Raw genomic sequence first — 24,568 nt, forward strand, 5'->3', positions numbered from 1 at the left:
GTTTTTTTGGGTTCCTGTAGCTAAAGTTGTTAAAAAACTAGTAGCTAAAAAACTTGGCCAAAAAACTTGGTTCCAAACAGGCCCTATAAGCAAGTATTTGAGGTGGTTTACATGAATGGAAAAATACTGCAAGTCCAAATAACGTGTAGTGTACTTGGTACGTTATACATTTTAAAGTCATAAATCATTTCCTTTTTGACAAGTCTTGTCGAAAATGTCCGTGACAGATAGGATAGGAGGGCCCTCGACATTTTTTAGCAATCATTGAAGGTCCAAGAAGAAAACAATCAAAAGAAAGAGAAACACGTGGTGCTTGTCTTTCTACGAATCTTTTCCAATCTCTTCAGCTTTCCAGTGGACAAGAAAGAAATTCAATTATATAACCATTGGCATTTCTAGTTTCAGCTCATCCTCTTCAACAGAGCAGAGAGCACAGTCCACCTCTCTTTCAGCTACGTTACCAGCAGCATAGCCACATTTATCGTAGCTTCAAAAGATTTGAGAAAGTAGTCTATGGAAACCAACATGAGATATCCCGAGATCATATCAGCTCTTCCCAAAAGAGAAGGCATAGATCCCTCCTTGGACTTCTATGAATACCAAGGTTTTTGGTTCCCTTTAGTCTACTTAGAAGCAACCATCACTCTCCAGGAACATTTCAAGGCTAATCCCGAGGACATCTTTTTGTGCAGCTTTGTCAAAACAGGTACCACATGGCTCAAGGCCTTGGCTTTTTCCATCTTAACGAGAGATCGTTTTATGCAATCCCCAAACCCTCTGCTTAATACCGTTCCGCATGAATGCTTTCCACATATGGAAGTTGATCTTGGCGACGATCCTTCTTACAGAACACCCCAGCTCCCCCTTCTAGCCACCCATATCCCTTATACATCCTTGCCAAAATCTATACTAGAATCAGGATGTAAGATTATTTACATATGTAGGGAACCAAAGGACACGTTCACTTCATATTGGCACATGTTACAAACATTGAAACATCTCTCTACGGGACCAGATGCAAGGGAACCGGCCCCTTCCCTGGAGGAGGAATTAGAGCTGTTCTGCCAGGGCAAGTCTGCATTTGGACCTTACTGGGACCATGTCTTGGGGTTCTGGAGAGCTAGCATTGAAAGGCCCGAGACTATGCTGTTCTTGAAGTATGAAGAGCTGAAGAAAGATGAACTTTTTTACGTGAAGAAATTGGCTGAGTTCATGGGGAAGCCATTTTCCCAGGAGGAAGAGATTGAAGGTGTCCCCGAGAAAATAATAGGAATGTGCAGCTTCAGAAATTTGAGCAATTTGGAGGTGAATAAGAGTGGTTTTTATCAGAAAGGTCGGGTGTATAACAATTCATTTTTCAGGAAAGGAGATGTTGGCGATTGGAAGAATCTTTTAACTGAAGATATGAAAGTGATGATAGATTACACCACAGAACAAAAGCTGCAGTTTTCAGGCTTCACATTTGGTTCATCTTCAGAACAGGAAACCGAAGGCAAAAGCATGGTTCAAGGACTCGGCCGAGACCGAGACTGAGACGACTCGTCGTCACTGGAACGAGCTTCCTGATTCGATACTGGAACGATATGATTTTGATATAATGAATCGCCGAAAACTCGATCAAGACGTTTCCGAAACGGATAGAAATGCCCGACTGGCCTCGAGTCATCTTGAGTCGGGTCAAAATTTTATTATTTTTGCTAATTTTTAAATTTTTTTTTATTTTTAAAATATTAAATATTTCAAAAATTTGTATTTCGTCGAAATCGCGACTGATATGTCGAGATCGATATGAAATAATCTGAGCCGCCACCGCAACCGCGATTACAACTTTGAACCATGGGCAAAAGTGATGGCATGGAATATTGTTCTTGATTTTTATTTCCTATAATAATACTACTTCTTTATATTTGAATATATAAATAGCATCATCATCTTTTTCATTTTGGAACTCATACTCACTGTCACTAAATCTATCATAGTCACCTGACTCCTTGCCATCTTCATCTTGTTCCTCAATCTCTTGATTTCTCCATCCATTTGACCAGTGACTGTACCTAGGGATGGCAACGGGTGTGAATGCTCGCGGGGTCTATTGGGACAGGTTTGGGGCAGGGAAGTATACTCGTTTGGAAAAAAAAGATATATATATAATGATATTATCAATTATACTACTAATTATACATGTCTATTAATAAAAATTATTAATTATTTACACTAAATTTATTAATCCATTTATATTAAATTTCTAACTACGCTTAATACAATAACACTTTTTTCTAAAAAAACACAATAATAATTTAGTATTTGTATTTGTATCAAAAGTAAAAACTTGATTATTTTGGTTATATTTGTTTTATCATATTAGATTGTATTCAAATAACTTTTGTTTAATTATTTTTATGAGTTTCAATTGTGAAGTTACAATGAATAATAATTTGGTAATATGTTAATATTTTAGTACTTGATTATTTGCTCAAATTTAATTATAATGAAATTATATAATAAATTTTTTTTAATCCCACGGGGGAAACGGGGCGGGGCAGGGCAAACGGAGGGCGGGTGACTGGGCGGGGGCAGGAGGAATTAATAGGCAATGGGATGGGGGTGGGGGAGGGATCCCCCGCCCCATTGCCACCCCTAATTGTACCAACAATTGTTCAGTCAAGAGGTCGATGACGGAATTTGATACCATTTAAAAGGATCTTGAGATAGTGTCTTGTTTGAAAAAGAAGTTTTTTGTCAAGTTTATCTGCTACAAGTTTTTTAAAAACTTTAACTATCGTAATCTCAAAAAAAATTTTAAAATTTTTAAACTATAAATTTCAAAATATTAAAAAAAACACATTTCAAAAATTTTTTTAAAAACTTCTACAATAAAATATAGTAAAGTTTTAGACAAACATCCAAAAAATTCACTTGCCAAATGGGGTTCTAGTCTTGTGAATGGAGAAAACAACCTTGAAGAGTTCAAAAGTGCTTGATTCTGGATTAATCATCAAGACATTCAAAGGTTTCCACCCAAAAAAAAAATAAAAGGGAAAAAGTGAGCATCAGACCAAACATCTTGGAACCACGTCAAAGGGACCACAAGGTTGCCCAAAAGTTGCAGGAAAGTTTCCTTCGACAAGAGAGAATGACGTCCTCTATAAATATTAAATACTGGCGGGCGCCGTTTACCCGTTAACTATCGAAGTTTCGTCGCCCGTCGCTTGACCATTTTGTTGTGGCGGCGGCGGTAACGAGCTTCTTTGCTTGCTGAATTCAGTGTTGCCAAGTCCTTTTTAGCGCTCAAGTCCTTCTAGTTTTTTTTTTTTTTTTTGGCTGATGGAAGGCTTCAATTTGTACGTTTTTCATTTAGCTATGCTTTTTCAGCTTACATTCTTCATTCGCCCGTGAGATCTCCAACCTACCAAAATTACCATCTCCTACCGTTTTGTTGAGATCATTAATAGAGCCTTTAAATTGAATAGCACCTTCAACACTTAACAAGAAGGAAAAACACGAGAAAACAGCACTATGACAAAACAAGAGCGTCAAACACAATTCTTTGTATTAATCCAAACAACTAAAACCAAATTTGTATCATATAATCGCCTCAATTTGTACATATTAAAGGAATGTTAAATTTGTTTACACAAGTAGATTCTAAAATATGCAACGCAACAATTTTAAAGTTTTTACTATCTTTTCCATACATATTGCATGCATTTAGACCCCCAATATAATTCGACATACGACCGTGTAATTTTCACAACACAAAATTTTTCTATCACAATGTCCAAATGTCCATGACTTGCGTATGAGAGATGTTTTTGTCACATTTGAATCTCACATCCACTTATTGATGTTAATTTGAGGAAATACATTTTTAACAACAACAAAGTTTCGAATTTAATCAACATGGTGAGATTTTTGTTTTAATCAACATGTTCTAAGGGTGCGTTTGATAAAACTGAAATTTGAAATTTGAATCCATTAAGTTATTCAATCGTTACTGTCGCGCCCCATTTTTAAAAATGAAAAATAACGAGTGTTATAAAAATGAATCTTGATTGATTTTTGAATGAAAATGAGAGTTTGATTTATAGAAAATAAATAAAGAAAATGGGCCTATATGGGACTTAAAAGTGCGACGATTTTGGCCCAAAATATAGTTGAAAAAGGGTTTTTAATAAAAAAATAGAAGTCAACACTTGGTATTGAGTTAAGGTGTACCAAAATCACCTAAAATGAATTTTGAATAAAAAAAAGTAGAAAACCCCTTTTTAAACGACTCCAAGTTTTCGAAAATCAGAGAAAAGTGTTTGGGAGTCACATTTGAAGAAAGGGAAGGCAAGGATAAAATCTAAGGCACCCTTTCAATCTAGTCAAGGCTAGTTGCGTGATTTAGTCAAAAATTTTCTTATTTTTAACCTAAAAAGTTATCACATTTGGACGTACTATATAAATGCAAACCCTAGACCTAATGTATCAGGGTCAACATGTCTCTTCGAATTTTAATTAGTGCAAATCACATTAATTACGATACCCAAAAGTAATTATTTGAAGAGGTCACGAATGTGCAAAAATATGAGACTCTAAGAAAAGAAAAGAAAATAATAATATACAAATATATATGATCTAAAGGAATGCATCATAATGAGAGCGGGGAGTTAAGATTCGTGACTTCAATTTTCCCTTTTATAGAGGGAATACGAGCATGCTAAGGCTAGAAAGCCAAACTTGTCCATATCCCATATTCGAGAGGTATTTTTCCTATCTAATCATGCAAATGTACTAACCTAGTTCTAATTCTTAAATGGAATGCAAGGCTAACGTCATGTCTCACATGTAGGGATAAAAGATATACATATATGGAAAATATGGGATAAGAGATATACATATAGGGGAATAAGGGATAAGGAATGTACATATAAGGGAAATGTCATGCAAAATGATAAAAACCCTAAAAGATAGAAAATATGCATGCAAATGTAGTGATTGTCATACAAACATGATCTAGCACGTGAACGGTCCCTAAGGCTCTAGCGTTGGATTAACCCATATCTATAAGTTCTCACTAGCATTGGACTAGCGAGAAATTTGAAACAAAGAATCACAACTAGCGTTGGACTAGTGTGGAATCGGAAAAGAGGTACCACAACTAGCGTTGGACTAGTGTGGTGACATCATGCATTTATTACAATCAAATAAATCATATAAAACATAAAATAAACAACCCATATTCGACAAATTAAAACAAACAAAGATCCAATTGAAAGAATTAAAGAAATTTAAGTGGTCAAATTATTATTATTACAAATATTAGGGGTCTAAATTAAAATAAAAATGAAATTGAGGGCTTAAGATGAGGCCTACCAAAATCAAATGTTAAACTTCACAAAATGAATGAAAACCCATTTGTTTCAATTAAACAACAAAATACCCAAAATCTCACTAAAAAGTTCAAATCATAAATCTCTCAAAAGCTATTAAAACCTCAAAATTCATCCTAAAATTTACAAGTTGTTTACTCAAAAAATCATATTAAATCATATCAAAGGAGATTAACATTTTAAAGGGACAAAATTGATTAGATTTTTCAATTTACTGGGCTATAGTAGTATTAAGCAAGAATCTGGGGGTCAAAAAGATTTGAGTATAGGATAGGGGTAGCTGTTGCGGTTCAAGTTGACCAGCAGGTAAGGGATCATGTTGTACACCACCAGATCGGCTGATGGTGTTGTTTGCAGACCCATCAGACGATTCAGGATGTGTACTCATGTTTACACTATTTCTCAAAACTTGGCTACGCGATCGTGTAATGATGGGGTTTCTTTGTGTAGCTATGTTTGCAATTATTTGAAAATCTAGGAAAAGTCCTATTTAAATTCTCTTCTTGATTAACTGCTGACAAAATTAAAAGAAAAGGAGACGAGTTAGTAAAAATCAAAGTAATTCGGATGCATGTCCTATTGAGGAGCCCTTTTCTACCAAGGGTTGGCCTAGAATGAGAATGCAATCCTCTAGGATAAGCACTATACAATACCTGACGAACCCGATCAACTTATTGATTTAAATGAAAAGCAATTTGAAAATTTTGACCAATTGAAGTAACAAGAGACATTTATCCTAACAAAATAAGGACAAAGTTCGAATGAATTGATTACTTTGATTGACACATAAAGTGATGTGTGAAAGAGCCTACTATCGAAAGGATTGCAATGTCTCGACTAGTTGGATAAATAAAACGAGAATAACAAAGCTAACAAATAAATCTAAAAACGAATTAAATAAGAAATAAAGCTAAAAAAAATTAAATAAATGAAATTGGTGTTTATAGTTACATCCTAAATCGGATACATTTTGACTGCATACCACATTAAGTGGTAAGTGAATAAATTATCACTTATTTTTAAGAGCAAGTTTTGCCTACGAAATTCAGTGCTATTAATTAATTCAGATGTTCAATTTTTTGGTATCAAATGCGTCTAAACATATTTAGATTTGAATACATTAAGTGCTGAATTGAGTTATTAAACAAAGGTAAAGCCTTAAATTGCTCAAATTTGTCAATTGCAGAAAGCCAATAAAAGTTCATGAAGAATTATTATTATTATTATTAGGCACCGAGTTAGACAAATTCAGCATTTTTTTCTTTAAATTTGTGCTGCTAACGTAACATTTTTAAATTGAATTTTAGCAAATGCTTAATATAACTATTTGGCCACCCAATGAGGACTCACACTTTAAATTTGCAAGACTGACCACGAAGTCAACTTAATTAGGATTTCTTACTTTGGTTCACTTAGCAAAGCATAAAGCTAAGTCCAACTTGTAAATACCCTCGCTAGTTGGATTCAACTACTAACAATTTAACATCGTATTGTTTTCTGTTTCAAGTCAGACAATAACTTCGATCTATAAATACGATCTCTCACTACATTACCTTGCACCACAATTCCTCCACAAGAACTAGCTCAAGTCTAAACCCTTCTTGAGATATCCCAAACGCCAAATTAAGGCATCATGGCACCTATCACTTGTGATTATGAGGTCACCTCCTCTGTCCCTCCTGCAAGGTTGTTCAAGGCCTTCATCCTTGATGACAACCTCATTCCCAAGGTCTTTCCACAGGCCATCAAGAGTGTCGAGATCATTGAAGGAGATGGAGGTGTTGGAACCATTAAATTGATTACTTTTGGTGAAGGTTAGTTAGTTCTACACATGCACTTAATCATTTTCAGGTCATTGAATATTTATCATTCTACGTAATAGTAAATCATTTATGCACATCGTTTTTGTAGTGCATGCATAAAAACTAATGATAAACTTGAAATCTTATCTTTAGGTTGCCATATTAAGAGTGCTAAGCACAGAGTCGATGGACTTGATAAGAACAAATTCACCTACACCTATACTGTAACTGAAAGCGATGCCTTCAGTGCTGAGCTTGAGAAGATCACCTGTGTTATCAAAATCGAAGCCTCCGCTGATGGAGGGTCTATCTGCAAAACCAGCAGCACATACCACATCAAGGATAGCGTCCAGGTTACAGAAGAACAAGCTGAGGCAGGAAAAGAGAAAATTAAGTCAGCAAAAGAGAGGGCCTTGGCCATGTTCAAGGCTGTCGAGACCTACCTCCAGGCAAATCCTGATGCCTACAACTGATTAATGTGCTGCCAACTCCTCCAGAGTCAATCTGATACTTGTATGTTATGGTTTGATGGTGTTGTTTTGTCTGAATGCTTTTTGGAGTCTTGTATGTTTGGTTCAACTATATATTCGCAGTTAAGGCTCAGAATAAAATGCTGCTTGTATTTTCTTGTGAGACTAAATGAATCTTGTTTGAAACTGTTGTTCCATTGTTGTCCCGAAAAGCAATTTTGGTCTCATTTCATCATCCGATCTTGTAATGAAAAGATCTAAATGAATAGTAAAAAAATTATTTACTAAAAACCAGCACCGTCGATTGGAGAATCCATAAAACATCAACGGTAATACAATTAATATAAAAAAAATGTCCTTATAAAACGAAATTAGAGTGACATGTTTACCATTTTTCCATGTCTTGTAAAATTGGTCATCTTAAAAAGCTCGGAGCATATTTATTATTTACTACTCTTTTTCACTTTATTCCTTATCTTTTAGTAAATTACAAAGGACATATTGATCGAAGTTGTATTTTGAAGGGTAAAGTGAAAAGATTAATTAAGCAACTATTACTATCAGCATACGATTCGTAGAAATATAGATATACAAAAATAAAAGGAGAGTGACAACTAAGAGAAATTAGTAAAAAGGGCACATTCGAAGCCTAAATGAATAAGAGAAAGGCTCAATCTCAAAAGAATCTAATACCCATTTGAGAACAGGTACTTTGTAATCTCGAAAGATGCCGGATGTATAGGTCAACATTCTCAAAGCAAACTTTAGGGCACATTGTGTTAGGTTAGCAATTTAGCACCATATAGTTTAAGTTCATCCTCTTCATTAGTGCAAAATACTAGAAAGGTAACTTCTGAGTACTAAGGGCAAGTCTTCGTAATCGATCTCAAAACTAAAAAGCCGGAATAGGTCTTACCTAATTAAAATATGTTTTTATTTAGGATATATTATTTATAACCTCCTATGATTTTATGTAATGTGAAATGACCTCTCTAACGTTTCAAAATAGCCACATAACCTCTCTATGGTTTTATGTAAAGTAGAAAATGTTAAGAATGTACAAGTAGTCACGGCGTTTATACCAAATGCTCTCTAAGAGCATGTGTGACAATTTTAATCTCCATACAAGCTCCTTATGGTTTGTATAAATATCTACTTTATCCCTCTATAATTTTTGCCTTTATTCACATAATTCCCCTACACTTTTATACAAGACAGTTAAGCCATCGATTGATTCAACATTTAAGTAAAGGTACTATTGGTGTTGTAATTAATAATATTGTATTTGCTATTTTTTGTCAAATTTTCACTTTACATAAAACCATAGGGATGAGGTAGATTTTTTTGAAATGTTAAAGGGGGTCATGTGGCAATAGACAAAATCACAGAGAGGTTATATGTAATTTACCCTTTATAAAATAATCCCATTGACGTGACTTTTTTACTTTCAGAGCATCGGAATTTATTATACAAAAAAAGAAAAAATAATAAAGAAATAGAGTCAATAATACGCGGTTCACGTAAAAGTGAAATGTGGGAAACTTCATGCTTATATGGGGAGTATTTTTGGTGCAATCATGATAACTAAAACCAAATTTGTATCATATAATCGCCTCAATTTGTATATATTAAAGGATTGTTAGATTTGTTTACACAAGTAGATTCCAAAATGTGCAACATAACAATTTAAAAGTTTCTACTATCTTTTCCATACATATTGCATGCCCCTAATATAATTCAACACTTACAAGTGGCAGAAAAAATACTAGTTCTACTTCCAAACTCCCATATATGTACATATATACATATATCTACTATCTTTTCCATATATATTGCATGCATTTAGAACCCCTAATATAATTCAACACTTACAAGTGGCAAGAAAAAAGACTAGTTCTACTTTCAAACTCCTATATATGTACATATATACATACACACATATGATTATGTATGTGTGTCTACAAGCTCTTTTTACCTTTTTAGCTAGTATTCAATGTTTTTATTGTTTAATATTTCATAAATTAAAAATATTACTTTAGGCTGTAAGTTGCTTTTAGTATTTCAAATTGAGCATCTTCATTTGGTTTATTGAAATATTGTGAAATAATCCCATTTCACATTCATAAAATTTTCAAAGTTTCATCAATCCAAAGTAAATAGCGTTACGCCTAATTGGAAAACATAATACAAATTTAAAGATATCTGCTTCTCAATTTTCTCCTTATATTTTTCTTACATTTTTAACTACTAGTGTCATTTTATCATCCTTAAAATAGGGACAGAGGGAATCAGCCGACATCAAACCTCTGGAAGAATAAACTAGTATGCAGGAGCTGCCATCGTTAGGGATGGCAATGGGGGCGGGTGCCCGCGGGGGGCTCTCGGGGCGGGGGCGGGGTGGAATTTTTTCCCCCCGTTTAGAAACGGGGCGGGGGGCGGGGGAGTACTCCCCCGCCCCACCACCCGCAAAAAAAATATATATATATATAATTATATATAATATGTAATTTAATTAGTTATAAACTTATGATAATGATATTATTAGTTAGATGTATCATATAATGTATATTAGTGCATGTAATATAATTGATATTATCAATTATATGAATAATTAGACATGTCTACTAATAGAATTTATTAATTAGTTATACTAAATTTACTAATACATTTATACTAAATTTCTAATTACACTTAATAGAATAACACTTTTTTCTCAAAAAAAAAACACAAACACAATAATGAATTAGTGATTGTATTTGTACCAAAAGTGAAAACTTAACTATTTTAGTTGTATTTATTTCATCATGTTGGATTGTATTCAAATAACTTTTGTTTGATTGTTTTTATGAGTTTCAATTGTAAAATTAAAATGAATAATAACTTGATAATGTGTTGATATTTTAGTACTTGATTATTTATTAAAATTGAACTATAATAAAATTTTATTAACCCCGCGGAGAAAATTTTATTAACCCCGCGGGGGAAGCGGGGCGGAGGCGGAGGCGGGGCGGGGGGAGTGGGAGACGGGGGACAGGGCGGGGGCGGGGGGAGTTTGTAGGCAGCGGGGCGGGGGATGGGGGAGGGGTCCCCCGCCCCAACCCCGCCCCGTTGCCATCCCTAGCCATCGTCCTCCTTGTTGATTGATTCAAGGTTTGCAAACAAAGTCTGGTCATTAGAAGGTTGCCAATAGATACCATACCGAAACAACTTCCTAATTCTACAGGCCAATAAATAGTATGCCTATTCCAGTTTGGAATAATTTTCTGATACCACAGTAGAATAGCTTGTTAATAGATCAAGAGTTCATGTCATCGTTAGTGCAAGAAAAGAGATAGCCACGCATCCATTAAATTGTGCAAACTGATGGAACCTGAATGAAAAGCTGGATATCCTATTGGAGCCGCAACCAAAGCATTCAAACATCTTTTTATTGAGATCAAAACGATAGAGTGCACATCCACGATCAAGTCCTGGGAGCCCAAACAACAAGTGGAGAAAACCGTCAACCAAGAAGCTCTGCGTCTCAAACATTAAAGGTGAAAGTAGTTCAGGATCCTTATCTACATCAATCAGCTTTCTCCAGGAAAATCAAAATCAGGTTTTGTTTAAATAAAAAACCTCCTTCTCTATGGCTTCATACCAGAAGCCATGGATGAACAGTACGAAAGATGTAGTTGTCATTTTCCATCCCATTTCCACTCTTTTTTTTTTTGCCCTTTCTTTCCCTCCAACCCCTTTAGTACCTTTGCCACCTCACCCCCATGATCTTTAGTCAGAATTCTCTAGAATAAAAGCCATCTAATGGCTCAAAATTTTTGAAAAAATTCAGCTTATCTGCACCGTTCTTGTTAGGGTTTGGGGGGGTTTTGTTCCATATAAAAGGCTTCAAACGCAGCCTTAGGAAAAAAAAAAGGGTGGAGGTGATGGAAAAGCAAGAAGGAAAGAGAGAGGAAAACAAAAGAGAGAGAAAGAGGGAAAAGAAGAGGAAACTGAAGGAAAGGAAGCTGCAATCAAGCTGAACCATCAGCCTTCTTTCTGAGCATTTTCTGATCATATTTCCAGTCGTTAGAATGGCTTCTTGTTTTCTGCACTTTCCTGGGGTGCAGTAGAGAAACTTTCATTCAGAAACCATTTAGGAAAAACAACTCCAAGTCCGTCGAATTTAGGGCCCCAAGTTGCGAAGTCATCATACCTTTGACGAAATTTTGCAGCAAAAAACTGAGCTTCCACTATGATTTTCACGCATTTAGGTTCATTTATTTTACGGTGTAACGCGTTGTTTTGCCAAAGGTAATATTTTTTCATCTTATTCTATTCAAAAAAAAAAAAGTTAAAATCTTGTTACGGTGCTCGTTGTTAGTTTTCTGCTTCCTTCTATGGTTTTCCCCTTCATTTTGCATGTTGTTAGCTCAGATTTTGTCCCATAATATCATGTTCATATGTTTAGATTTGGTGTTAATGAAGCATGGTGTGCTTTGAAATCATCCGGTGTGATGTTTTGATGAAGCATGCTTCCTGGGTTGCTAAACTACCAAAGCATCAAAATGATGAGAAAATTCTAAAACTATTATGAAAAAAAAAAGTTTTCTATTTGAGGGGTTATTTGTATAGGGGTTTCTAAGAATAGGCTGAGCTCGCATTCGGCAAATGCGATTTATTATTGAATTTCTGATTTTGTAAAAATCTAAAATAAAAAAAATTTTGCTTCAGACCTCGCATTTGACAAATGTAAGGTCAAGTGCGAGGTCAGACAACCTTCGTTAAACTCTAATGAAAAAAGGCTTTGTGGCACAATGGATGCACCATGATTTTTGTTCGATAAACTGATTCGACAAGGGGGAAAAAAAGCTTGGTGGTTGAATGGGGAACAACTATTGGGCATTGGGATGCTTATAGAAATATTTTACGTAGATATAAGGACAGACCTACTAATTAACATATTAAGTGAAATTCACTTGACATATTAAATGGAATCAAATAAGACCCTTATATGTTGACTTGAAAAAACTTTTTTATTGGTTCAAGAATAATTACGATATATGGTTAAAAGTTACTTTGGACCGATATAAAATATCTCGTATTTTTTGTATTGCATCTGTCCGGTGAGTTTAATGAAATCAGTCATGCTGAAATATATTTCATAAATCCTATGTCGACAACCTTAAATTCAGTAGCAGCTGTGTAGTATTCAACCAAAATTCTTACCCAAAGGGAAAATGAACTTGAGACACGAATTGGCTGAAAGGCCAGAGCCAACAGTATGAACTTAAAAGACTACCCAAAAAATTATTTCCCTAAAATACACTAAAGCATTTGACCTCGCATTTGCATTTATACGCTTTTTACAAACTATTCATGTTAAGTGTATGGAAATTTATTGGAAACATGGAAACGTAGATATGTCCAGACCTGGTTCAGAAGTCCAAAGATGGAGGTTTGGATGCCTGACCTCGCATTTATCATTTGGATGCCTGACCTCGCATTTGACACATGCGATGTCTGAAGCAAAATTTTTTTTTTTTTTTAGATTTTTGCAAAATTAGAAATTCAATAATAAATCGCATTTGCCGAATGCGAGCTCAGCGAACATCACTTAGACAGAATGCCAAACTTAAAAAACCCCATTTGTAGAAAAATTTTAAATTTCATCACAAATTTAGAAATTTCTCTTAAAATGATTCGAACCAGATGCATGGAGATTTTGGAAAATTTCATTTTTGACCCCTGACCTTTTAAACAATCTCACTGTGGCCCAAAATCCGAAAAATATGACTCGATTTTACCCCTTTTAAGTTTTAATCCTCTTTTGTATATTTTAAGTATGTTTTTAAGCATTTGATTTCTAGATTTTGGGGCATGAATAAAGCTTAATAATTTTTTTTTGGGGCATGAATAAAGCTTAATAATTTTAGGGCATGAATAAAGCTTAATAATTTTTTTAATACCTTGTTGGGTTAGATTCTTGGGTTAAGGATAATTTTAGTTGGGTTTTTGTTGTTTTTTCTTTGGGTTTTGGCATTGGGTTAGAAAGTTAAAGCCCAACCCTTTTGATTCTTTTTCTTTGCTTGGTAAAAGGCAGGCCAGCCTACACTTGTTCTTGAGGCTTTTCGTTGGGTCAAATGGCTTCTGGCCCAAAAAAATATTGCAAAATGGCCCAAGTGGCCTTTTACATTGCAAATCTGATACGCAATTTGCAATCTGGACCCTATAATTTTTGAGTAATTTCATTGTGACCCTAAATACTTTAGATTTCTTTTAATTAGGTCCCTAAGTTAATTTCAATTTGGTCCCTAAACTTTATTTTTATTTATTTGACCTCTATTTTTGTAATAATTATTAATTTGACCCCAGAAACTTTTTCAATTTTTGCAATTGGGTCCCTACCAGTTTTGATTTCTTAAATATAAGTTGTTTATCTTCTTTAATTGTTAATTATACTTCATTTAAATGCTTTAATTAGTAGATTTCATAGTTATTTGTACTTCTTTATAATTTATTTGTTAATTAAATTGGTACCTTGACCATTTTGCTGATTTTGGAATATAAATAGGGCACATTCTACCCCATTTAACCACTATTTCAAGGGAGGTACCTTCTAATATTACTTTGAATCCTCTTATGTGCTTCTATGTGCCTTTTATATGTGATTGCATGTTTCGTGTGTTTTTTCCTTGTATTTATTCGTTTTATTCTTTTTAAAATTTTATTTATTATATTTAATTTTTGATGATTATTTGAGAGGCATTTAAATGTCAAATTGTAATAGATAGATGTTTAAGACATGTATTTAGTTAGGCTATGTAATAGATAGATTTTAATTTTGTCAAACATGTAATTAGTTAGATAAATGTAATAGTTAGGTTATTATTTTTTAAATTTCCCCCCTTAGATTGTAGTTAGGACCCCAAATGTAATAGTTAGATCCTTATATGCATTTTTTTACTTGTGTGCTTGCATGCTTGTGTACTTATGTGTTTATTCACTTTTTTTAGAACCTTTGCATCTAGATATTATGCTTACGTGTTATGTGCTCTATGTGTTTTACGTGTTTACTTGCTTTAATTATATTTTAAATGATTTATTTGTTTATAATAAATATATAACATCACCACACTAGTTCAATGCTAGTTGTGGTCTTTTTCCCCATTTTCTCACTAGTCCAACGCTAGTGAGAACTTGTAAAAATGGATTAATCCAATTCTAGACCCGTTAGGCAGTTTTCGTGCTAGATTCACATTTTTTGTGTGACATTCATCGTATTTCATATATGTTTTTCATTTTTAGAATATTTTCTCATCTTGTATGATATTTCTTCTATATATTATCTTTCTTATCCCTATGTGAGCAAAACATAGCATTTAGACTTGCATTTCATTTAGGAAATTAGGAATAAATTAATTCATTTGCTTGACTAGGTTAGGAGGGTGACCCTTCAAATATGGGAAATGAACAAGTATGGCTTCTTAGCCTTAATACGCTCTTATCCCTTCTATAAAAGGGAAAATTGAGTCACGAATTTTAGTCTCCCGTACCCGTTATATTGCATTCCCCTACCCCGTTACTTTCTTTTTGAGTCCCATCTTTTACATTTTTCGTGACTTCTTCTAAGAATCATTTTTGGATCTCACAATAAATGTGATTGGCATCAATTAAGTTTTGAAGAGAGATCTTACCCCTTTCGATACTCCTTAGGTCTAGATTTGCATCCATGAAAAAACATCCTAATGTGATAAGTTTATAGGTTGGATTAGGAAAATTTTCGACTAAATCTTGCAACTAACCTTGGTTAGGTTGAAAGGGTGCCTTAGTTTTGAGTCTATCAAATTTTTGCTTTCCCTTTCTTCAACCATGACTCCCAAACCCGTTTTTTTTGTTTTCAAAAATTTGGAGTCGTCTAAAAGGGATTTTATTTATTATTTATATACTTTAAAAATATATTTTGGGTGATTTGGTGCACCTAAACTCGATACCAAGTGGCGGCTTCTATTTTTTTTAAAACCCTTTTTAGATTATTATTTTGGGCCTAAATCGTCGTATATTTTAAGTTCTATTTTAGGCCCTTTTTCTTTATTTATTCTTTAAAATAAAAAACTAATTTCAAATAAAAATTAATCAAAAAAATCATTCTTTCAACACATAAACTTTATTTCAAAAAATGGGGCGCGACATTTGATAGACGATTTTGTTGGAATTCACATATTAATTAGGAATAATTGGTCATTATAATTAATAAATTTAGTTATACACTCATATCCTGTAAATGTTCTCTTAGATAATCTGAAAACTAATCTCCATATCTATTGAAAACTAATTAAATGCATTCAAGCCGAGCAAGCAAAGTTCTGAGGAGAAAATAAAACAAAATCTATATAAACTCAAGCTTGATCTTTTATGTACGATGATATCTAAAATACAGCAATGAATCTTCTATTCCACTTTTTATTATATCATTATTTCTCCTTCATAAACATCATAATTTAAGTTATTTTTTATTTTCTTAATAGCCAATAACTATTGAGTGAGTAAAAAACAACACATAATTTCCTGGCTTTCTTTGTTGCTTAGATGTGATATCATCCTTCTGTTTATAAGTAGGAATAACAACACATAACTTCCTTATGCAATGGGCTTGAAATATTAACAACCATGAATTGCATGAACAAACCTTTAGTTCTTCTCACAGAAAAAAGGCCTAACCCTGCAGTAGTATAAGGTCAGTTGATTCTCTTGTTAATTTGAATTCCATATGTAATTCTTGAATACATAGACATTTGCGATTGCAAGACAGATGATATGCTACATTTTTTTTTTTTTTGGCCTTTTTAAGTTCTATTCTCTTTATTTTTTTTCCTCACTTTTATCCATTCATTTGTACTTTTAAAAGATCAAGAGTTTTTTTTCCCTTTTTCCTGCCATTCTAAAGAATATTAGTAACAAAAATCAACCAATTTGCATCTCCCATTTTCTTGATTTACTTCGAAGTATGATCTATCTAAATCCTTACCTCTATATACCTCTTTTTAGTTGGTTAAAATACCTAAATTGACTATTTTGCCGATACAAGTAAAATAGGCAAAATTGAAAAAAAAAACATTTGTAGCAAGCGGTGGTGGCAAAGGGTGATAGGTGATGGTGGTGATTAGTGTGTTGAAGCCCTAAGACCAAAAGCCCCACGACGCCAAATAAGAATTCAAAAAGAGGCGGTTTAGTCACATTTACCTAGCATGAAAATATCTTAAACGCAAATTTCTTTACAATTTGCATTAAAAAAAAACAGTTTTTGCGCTTAGTATATTGTTTGGTTTCCTTGTTTTTCCTTAAGAATTGATTTATATCAACCTGATTTCATTCACCAATCTGATTTTATTTCATAAGAAAACTTAATGCAATAAAATTCTCCTCTTTTTTTATTTTTTTAATCAGAGGGTTCGAATACGAGATCTTACATTTAGACTCTCCCTAAATAAACCAACCCATCCTTTCCATATTATCACGCAAGTAATATCAAATCATCAAATCCAACCGTCTCATTATTGATATTATGCAAGTACAAGCAAAATCATCAAATCCAATCTTCTCTTTTAATAGGTATTGATTATTTATATTTTTTTTTGAAAGTTTTTGGTTGAAACCATTTTTCTATTATTCAAGATTATGTAGGTCTTAGTTCCCCCGGTTGGATTGTTTCCCTCTCTAACTTAATCGTCTAACAATAATCATCTATATAGTAGATGGGGCTTATTTCCGGTCTAATTTTTTTTTTTTTTTTGTCACTTGTCATTATCTACATCTACACCTATTCCTAGTTCTAATCTAACCTATACTAGGGGGTGACCCAACAGGATCACGGAGAATCTATGAGAACTAAATCACCATCGAACCATATGAGTGCACAGCATCCACGTGGATCTTAAGCAAACTCAAGAGTTGAATCCTTGACCCCATCCACATTACTATTTCCGGTCTATTAGTTATGTTAAAGACTAAGCAGAGCCCAAAAGTCAAAACTATAGCCTTCAAAAGAGGACTCGAAAGTACTGGGAACTGCAATTGTCGACGTGTATGAACAAATCCCTCGTCAGCATCAACCAAACCCGCCCTAAAAGGCTAAAACCCTCCACCGCCTCCTTTTTTTCCAGAGTCAGAAAAAATGGCCACCCTCCCACTCCTGCGCCCCTCCGTCCTCCGCCACCCTATCAATCCCCTCCACCGCAAACTCCATCCACCCCCTCCCCACAGCACCCATCTCAAATTCCCGCAGCCATCAAAACCTGTCACTTCCCCTATGTCCGTCTCCGCATCCTCCAAAACTCCAATCCCCGCCGCAGACCGTCTAATGTCAGCCGCATCCTACTGCTACCCCCTCTTCAATGGGTTCCAATACGGCCGCTTCCTCTTATCCGAGTACCCCATTTTAGCGACTCCCTTTAAACCCATCATCCCTGTCGTGTCTGCCTACCACTCCATCCCCTACGCCTCCTTCATCTCCTTCTTCGCCTTCTACCTGGGCATCGTCCGAAACCCGAACGTCAGCCGGTACGTCCGTTTTAACGCTCTTCAGGCTCTGGTACTCGACGTGGTCCTGGTGGTGCCGATGATGGTGCAGCAGATTTTGTCTCCGGGGCTGAATCTCACCATCTTGGGATACAATTGCCTCTTTGTGTTCTTGGTGGCTTGCTTTGCTTATGCACTTGGGTGTAGCGTGCTTGGGAAGACTCCTTACTTGCCTTTTATTGCTGAGGCTGCCAGCAGACAATTGGATTACTCCTAAGTTTGTCACATATTTCTGATTGCTGTGTAAAAATTTTTGGTTGATTAGGAAACAAAAAATAGTGATGTTTATGCTTGTAACTTGTTGCAAATGTGTTTTTTTTTTTTGTGTTCCCTTTCTTTTTTGTCATTGACTTTGAGAAAGCATACGCAAAAGTGGTTGACAACATATATTGCGAACTTGCATTCTGTTTACACGAAAAACTATCATGTTTATCACTTTATGCATAATTTGCTTGCCCCGTTTGGCAAGTGAATTTTTTTGGTGTTTATCTAAAATTTTATTGTAATTTATTGTAGAAATTTTTTAAAAAAATTTTGAAGTGTGTTTTTTTTTGAATATTTTGAAATGTATAGTTTAAAAATTTTAAAAAGTTTTTTGAACTTACTATAATTAAAGTTTTTAAAAAATTTGTAGCTGACAAACTTGGCAAAAAATTTGTCGCAAAAACAAAGTCATATGACAGGGAAGGTTGCAAGATCTTCAATATTTAGTGATAAATTCATCTATGCATACTTTATAATGTAAGACGGGGGATTGGACATTTTTTCTTGCATGTGTAATTTTTACGTGTGAAACTCATAATACAAATCTTAATTGACGTGAGTAAGCATAATCAACTAATATAATAAAAAGTGAAGAGAAAAAATTTACATAATCACTACTCTCTTTTTTTTTGTTTTGACGAAACGGCAGAATTATGTTGCTTGAGCCAAAAATATTTACAAACGAGCAAAGACTTGATACATAATCACTACTCACTAGTTTAGCTTTTGTGCTTAGAATAGGAGAATATTTTGGTGTTGCAACCAGATGACTAGACAAGGATTAACTTCATTTGTTTCTTGGTGAAAATATATTGTAAGAAAATATATTTTTGGTGAAATTTTTGTAAAAAAGTGTACTATGATAATTTGATATATTTGAGATAAAAAGATGATTGAGAAATGTGTTTAAAAAAAAAGCAAAATTTTTCTAAGTCAAGAAGAGTATTAGGAAATTCTACACATATGTTGGACTACATTTTAAGGTAACAGGTGTAATTCTCCTCCAATCCAAAACCCACTAAAAACCCCACCATTTATTTGTCTTCTGCTCCCAAATCAACAAATGGCCGGTCTCCCAATTCTCCGCCTCTCCGTCCTTCCCCATCCGCTCAAACCCCGCCACCCAAAGCTCCACCCACTCCTCTCCCACCGTCCACCACCCCTCAAAACCCCTTCACCACCCATTTCCTCCTCCTACAGCCCCACCCCCGCCACTGACCGCCTAATCTCTGCCGCATCCTTCTTCTTCCCACTCTTCAACGGCCTCCAATACGGCCGCTTCCTCTTCTCTCAATACCCCATCTTAGCTGCCCCCTTCAAGCCCATCATCCCTCTCCTGTCTCTCTACCACTCGGTCCCTTATGCCTCTTTTGTCTCCTTTTTTGCCCTCTACATCGGCATAGTCCGGAACCCTAGTCTTAGCCGCTACATTAGATTCAATGCTCTCCAAGCCCTTGTTCTTGATGTTCTTCTGGTGGTGCCCATGTTGATTCAGAGGATTTTGTCTCCGGGCCAAACTGGCCTCGGGCTCAAGCTCACCATTTGGGGGTATAATGCTCTGTTTGTGTTTTTGGTAGCTTGCTTTGCTTATGGGCTGGGCTGTAGTGTGCTCGGGAAGACTCCCCACTTGCCTTTTGTTGCTGCAGCGGCTGGCAGACAAATCGATTAAAATCCTCATCATCGCTTAATTGGAATTCCCAGATTCCATGAGGAATGTTTGGTCTCTCCTAACTGATGTTCTAGAGTTTAAATCCTTCTTTTGGTGTAGAAGTCATGTTTGAGGAGTTGACCATGTAAAATGTTGCAAAGAAATGTTCATTGCAGCCTGTTTTTTTGTTGAAAAATGTTATAGTTGCAAGACTAGTGCATTTAGGTCAATTGAGGAATCTAGCTGGAATTTTCTTGTTTGATATTGTATTGCTGTCTGATGCTTATGCCTTCGTTGGTTTTTTATCATGCAAAACACTTTTAAAAGATAGCGTCCAGCTTGAAGTGTCTGCAAAGCTCAATCTAATCTACTCAAACGTTAAGATGGTTAAATTGACTGTCTACTAGTTAATTCTGGCACCTGTGGTTGTTGAGGCAGTATGCTAATTTTTTATCCAAATGTAATTGTTAGCTACACTGGTTTAGATTAGGCAACGTGTTGTAGAATGGTAGAAGTAAGTTTGGATGTATTGTTTTAGCATCTCATCTTAATAGATGAGCCAAAGAAATTAAGCAATGGATAATATATGTTGTACCTATGACAACTTCTGATCCCAATGAAATCTTTTCTTGTACCCTGGTCAGGCATTTTTTCTTGTTATTGAGCGCAGAGAGAGTGAGAAACTCTGTGGTTGTGTGTTACTTTCTTTAGGATCTGGCCGCATGATTCCTGAACATTTGAATATGAGGCCCTATGGATTGGAGTCTAGAAAAGGATAGTCCGTGTAACCAACTACTGGGTCAGATGTGTAAAAAGTGCTCCTGTCATATTTGTTAAGAGGTGAATTGAGCTCAAATCCCCTTGGTAAGTCTGGGTTGGCCAAGAATAGTCGTCCATATGCAGCAAGATCTGCTCCACCTTGGCTTATAACTTTATTTCCGTCGTCTCTATCATATCCGCCAGCAACAATGAATGTTCCTTTGAAGGCTTTTCTCATAGGCAAAAGACTGTTTCTAGTTGTCAACTTATCAAATTGTGTGATCATCCTGGGTTCAATCACATGACAGTAAAGTAGGTTGTACTTGTTCAATGCCTCAGCCATGTAGAGTCCAAGTGATTCAGGGTTTGAGTCTCCTGAGTCATTGTAATTAGCAAATGGTGAGAGCCTAATTCCAACTCTTTGAGCTCCTATCTCATCAGCAACTGCTTCCACCACTTGTAGAGGGAAGCGACATCGATTCTCAAGGCTCCCACCATACTCATCGGTTCTATCATTTACCTGATCCTTCATGAACTGATCCACTAGGTATCCGTTGGCTCCGTGAATCTCAACCCCATCAAAACCTGCAGTATATTAGGACAGAGGGGGCTTTGTTACTGAGAGATTTCAACTACGGATACAAATTTTGTTGGTTTCCAAAGGGACTGATCTGATTAACTCATGGCTGAGACGGATGATGACCTGCTTCAATGGCGTTCTTAGCTGCAATGCTGAAGTCATTGATTACTTGAGAGATCTCTTCAACTGCTAATCGCCTTGGGCATGGGAAAGATGCTCCTCCAGAGCCATCAATATGGAAATCAAATTTAATTGGCTGGTCAGTACAGGAGATTGGGGGACTTCCATTAGGCTGGCAACCTGTATATTGCTATATTGAGTGCTTTTTAAGTAATAGGCACAAGAATGAGGGAGGGAACCAAGAGGAATTCTCATGACTTAACTGTAATTTGAAGCTCTTCCAGCATGCCATAGTTGGCAGAAAAATATTCCTCCTTTCTCATGAACTGCATTCACAATGGGTTTCCATGCTTCTACTTGTTCCTTTGTCCATATTCCAGGAGTATTTGGATAGCTGAACATATATATATACACACGTAAGGAGAAGATGTTAAAAGGAAAAGGAGGTAAAATTTGATTTACATGATGATGACCAAGAAGAAACTGATGATAGAGTTGAAGAAACAGCTTGAACTTCCGAGACCTTGAGGAAGCCTTTATATAAATAAACAACTGCCGTTGGTGATCTGATTTTGTACATAAAATTGATTTCTTAAAGAACATAACCAGGCTGGCTATTTTTGTGGCAAGCAATTTAAAAAGTAATCGAAGTTAACAAGCCAAACTGTAACTTACATACCCTGGAGCAGTCTCTGAGATTCCGGAGGCTTCTCCAATCAAAAAACCACCTGGTGTAGTTCTTTGAGAGTAGTAAAGAATGGCATGGGGTTGTGCAACGAAATTGTAAGATCTGAGTCTTGATTGAGGAGCCAAAACAACCCTTATGACCAAGAAACATCCGGATGAGAGATTAACTACGAAATCTATATGAATGGTACAAGCCACATTGAAATTTTGACTAGTAAATGAAGGCTGATATTAGCCTTGGCTCATGAGTATCTCTACTTGGCTGCAGAATTCATTCAAGAACAATCAACTTTATTACTAACAGCAGCTTGCATTTTAATCATTTGTATCCACTGGAATTCCAAGTTGGGAAAATACATGAGAGCCAGTTTTACACATTCTTTCGCTCTTCTTCGAACCATAAACGAGAGAAACTAGGAAGAAAAATGAAAACAACATACCTGTGGGAAAGATCAAATGTGCCCATCTTGTAAGGCGTTAAGAGAGGAATGGTCTCAGCTTCACTTGTACGATGATTTTCCTTGCTTTGCTCTTCCATGTTCTCTCCTTGCATTTCCTCTGTTCCGTCAAACCTATGGCTTTGTGGAAATCCTAGCACCAAGCAGATTTCTGGTAATGGCATTTTTATACCAAGTAACATCTCTTTCTACTAAGTGCGAATGTTTCGACTTCCTTAGATTTTCTCTGCCAATCAACATCGAGCAGGGCGTGGCTCTGGTAGCAACGTAACGTAACAAAACTGGTTATGTGGTATGTATGTGGGAATTGGGAATGGTCCAACATTAGAAAATTTTGCCAAATGATGCTGGCAGTCAATTAGTGTTTAAATTCCAATCGAAAGTTTCTACGAAAAATAAAGCCTGAAGCATATTGTAAATTCTGGAACAGAAAAGAAATCAGAATACGCCAACCAGCCTGTTGTTATTGGTGATTTGGCATGCCAAACTTGCATGACTAGTAGTACTAAATATTATGACAAATGCGTTCTTCTACTGTCCCGTACCTACAACAAAGGCATAGTTGACATCCGGAACCTGGCGGCCGTATTTGGATTGCATTTTCTAGATTTTTTATAGGAAAATTACTGTAGCAATTTAATATATGTGAGATAAAAAGGTGATTGGGAAATGTGTTTATAGAAAACGTAGCAATTGTTCTTTGGAAAATGGCTGCCCAAACAAGGCAATGCACGATCGAGTAAGAGAAGTGATATTTGCACTCTCCAAATAGCCTCTAGCATTTCTTCCAAATTATATATTTTTAGTGGGAATAATTTCAAAAACCTCTCCTGAGGTTTCTGACCTTCTCTTCAAGTTTTGAAATTTATACTAACCTTCGTTGAGGTTTATTATTTTACAACATCTATATCCAACCAATAATTAAAATGTGATATTAGAAGAGAGAAGATAATATGATTCCACCATTGTTTTTCATCTATTAAATTGTTTAATTAATCTAATATCAACCCAAATATTAAAGAAAACACTAGAATTTGTTGTTTATCATCAAGGATTAAACCACATATGACATGAGAAATAGTGTATCATTTTATATATTTCGCTTAATGTAAGATTCAAATTGCTCTTTTCAGTTACAAATTCATTGTCAAACATAATCAATAACAAATAATCAAGAAAATTTATAGCCAAAATATTATAAAGAGCGAATTTTAATACCATAATAATCTCAATTACTAACCTTAATATGTTGACAAGAATATTTATGACGTTAAAGTTTATTCTCTGTAATATTTTAGATGCAAATATTTTTATTATTTGTTGTTGACCATGTTTAACAATAGATATATAATTAAAAAGAGTAATTTAGATCTTATATTAAGTAAAAAATATAAAATGATTCGCTATTTTTTGATACCAGACGTAATTGATCCCTAATGCTAAATAGCAAATTTTTGGTGTTTTTCTTTAATGTACGGATTGGTATTAAATTAAATTAATTAAATAATCTTCACTAACAATAATATATTCTGGGCCCTGGATTAAGTCTCTTTTTTTTTTGGGTTTTCCTCAAGTAAAAGAAAAGTCCTGCAAATTCCTAATAGGGAGAACTATTTAGAATCCGTTTGGAAGTCTTTGGAGTTTTTGTTTAGAAAAAAAAAAATACTATAACGATATCATGTATGTGAGATAAAATTTCACTGCATTATATAATGATTCCAACTCTAAATATCTGGAAGTGGCCTTGGCTAAGAAACTGACTTCGTATATGTTAAAAGACTGATAATGGATGAAACGCAGAATCCGAAGCAAAAGTATCCTCCTTCAAGAAAAAGCTGAAGTATCCTGCGA

At 35.1% G+C, this 24,568-nt stretch overlaps 5 protein-coding genes across 5 annotated transcripts; 4 read left to right on the forward strand and 1 right to left on the reverse strand.

The window, feature by feature from the left end:
• Positions 1-367: 367 nt before the first annotated feature.
• On the forward strand, positions 368-1,940 carry LOC113723428 (flavonol sulfotransferase-like). The gene has a single exon (XM_027246511.2). The coding sequence runs from the start codon at positions 514-516 to the stop codon at positions 1,531-1,533; it is 1,020 nt and encodes a 339-aa protein (XP_027102312.1). The 5' UTR covers positions 368-513; the 3' UTR covers positions 1,534-1,940.
• Positions 1,941-6,949: 5,009 nt separating this feature from the next.
• LOC113723426 (major allergen Pru ar 1-like) lies at positions 6,950-7,817 on the forward strand. Its single transcript, XM_027246510.2, has 2 exons — positions 6,950-7,189; positions 7,331-7,817. The coding sequence occupies exons 1-2, from the start codon at positions 7,009-7,011 to the stop codon at positions 7,648-7,650; spliced, it is 501 nt and encodes a 166-aa protein (XP_027102311.1). The 5' UTR covers positions 6,950-7,008; the 3' UTR covers positions 7,651-7,817.
• A 9,845-nt stretch (positions 7,818-17,662) lies between these two features.
• Positions 17,663-18,521, forward strand: LOC113723425 (protein TIC 20-II, chloroplastic-like). The gene has a single exon (XM_027246509.2). The coding sequence runs from the start codon at positions 17,798-17,800 to the stop codon at positions 18,416-18,418; it is 621 nt and encodes a 206-aa protein (XP_027102310.2). The 5' UTR covers positions 17,663-17,797; the 3' UTR covers positions 18,419-18,521.
• Positions 18,522-19,438: 917 nt separating this feature from the next.
• LOC113709443 (protein TIC 20-II, chloroplastic-like) lies at positions 19,439-20,375 on the forward strand. Its single transcript, XM_027232206.2, has one exon. It carries the CDS (start codon positions 19,529-19,531, stop codon positions 20,132-20,134), a length of 606 nt encoding a protein of 201 aa, XP_027088007.2. The 5' UTR covers positions 19,439-19,528; the 3' UTR covers positions 20,135-20,375.
• Positions 20,376-20,718: 343 nt separating this feature from the next.
• LOC113709442 (putative 12-oxophytodienoate reductase 11) lies at positions 20,719-22,918 on the reverse strand. The gene is made up of 5 exons (XM_027232205.2): positions 22,700-22,918; positions 22,252-22,392; positions 21,836-21,966; positions 21,576-21,752; positions 20,719-21,457 (listed from the first exon to the last, which is right to left on the reverse strand). The coding sequence occupies exons 1-5, from the start codon at positions 22,897-22,899 to the stop codon at positions 20,865-20,867; spliced, it is 1,242 nt and encodes a 413-aa protein (XP_027088006.2). The 5' UTR covers positions 22,900-22,918; the 3' UTR covers positions 20,719-20,864.
• Positions 22,919-24,568: the final 1,650 nt, after the last annotated feature.

Source organism: Coffea arabica, chromosome 9e (genome assembly GCF_036785885.1).
Source record: "Coffea arabica cultivar ET-39 chromosome 9e, Coffea Arabica ET-39 HiFi, whole genome shotgun sequence".
Lineage (NCBI taxonomy): Eukaryota > Viridiplantae > Streptophyta > Magnoliopsida > Gentianales > Rubiaceae > Coffea > Coffea arabica.

What these genes read in the sequence shown, in the direction of transcription:
- LOC113723428 (XM_027246511.2), top strand. Translation starts at nt 514, where the DNA reads ATGGAAACCAACATGAGATATCCCGAGATCATATCAGCTCTTCCCAAA.
- LOC113723426 (XM_027246510.2), top strand. Translation starts at nt 7,009, where the DNA reads ATGGCACCTATCACTTGTGATTATGAGGTCACCTCCTCTGTCCCTCCT. An exon ending in ATTGATTACTTTTGGTGAAG is followed by an intron (nt 7,190 to 7,330) that starts GTTAGTTAGTTC and finishes TCTTATCTTTAG; the next exon opens with GTTGCCATATTAAGAGTGCT.
- LOC113723425 (XM_027246509.2), top strand. Translation starts at nt 17,798, where the DNA reads ATGGCCACCCTCCCACTCCTGCGCCCCTCCGTCCTCCGCCACCCTATC.
- LOC113709443 (XM_027232206.2), top strand. Translation starts at nt 19,529, where the DNA reads ATGGCCGGTCTCCCAATTCTCCGCCTCTCCGTCCTTCCCCATCCGCTC.
- LOC113709442 (XM_027232205.2), bottom strand. Translation starts at nt 22,899, where the DNA reads ATGTTACTTGGTATAAAAATGCCATTACCAGAAATCTGCTTGGTGCTA. An exon ending in ACATTTGATCTTTCCCACAG is followed by an intron (nt 22,393 to 22,699) that starts GTATGTTGTTTT and finishes CTTGGTCATAAG; the next exon opens with GGTTGTTTTGGCTCCTCAAT. An exon ending in ATCTCAGAGACTGCTCCAGG is followed by an intron (nt 21,967 to 22,251) that starts GTATGTAAGTTA and finishes ATATATGTTCAG; the next exon opens with CTATCCAAATACTCCTGGAA.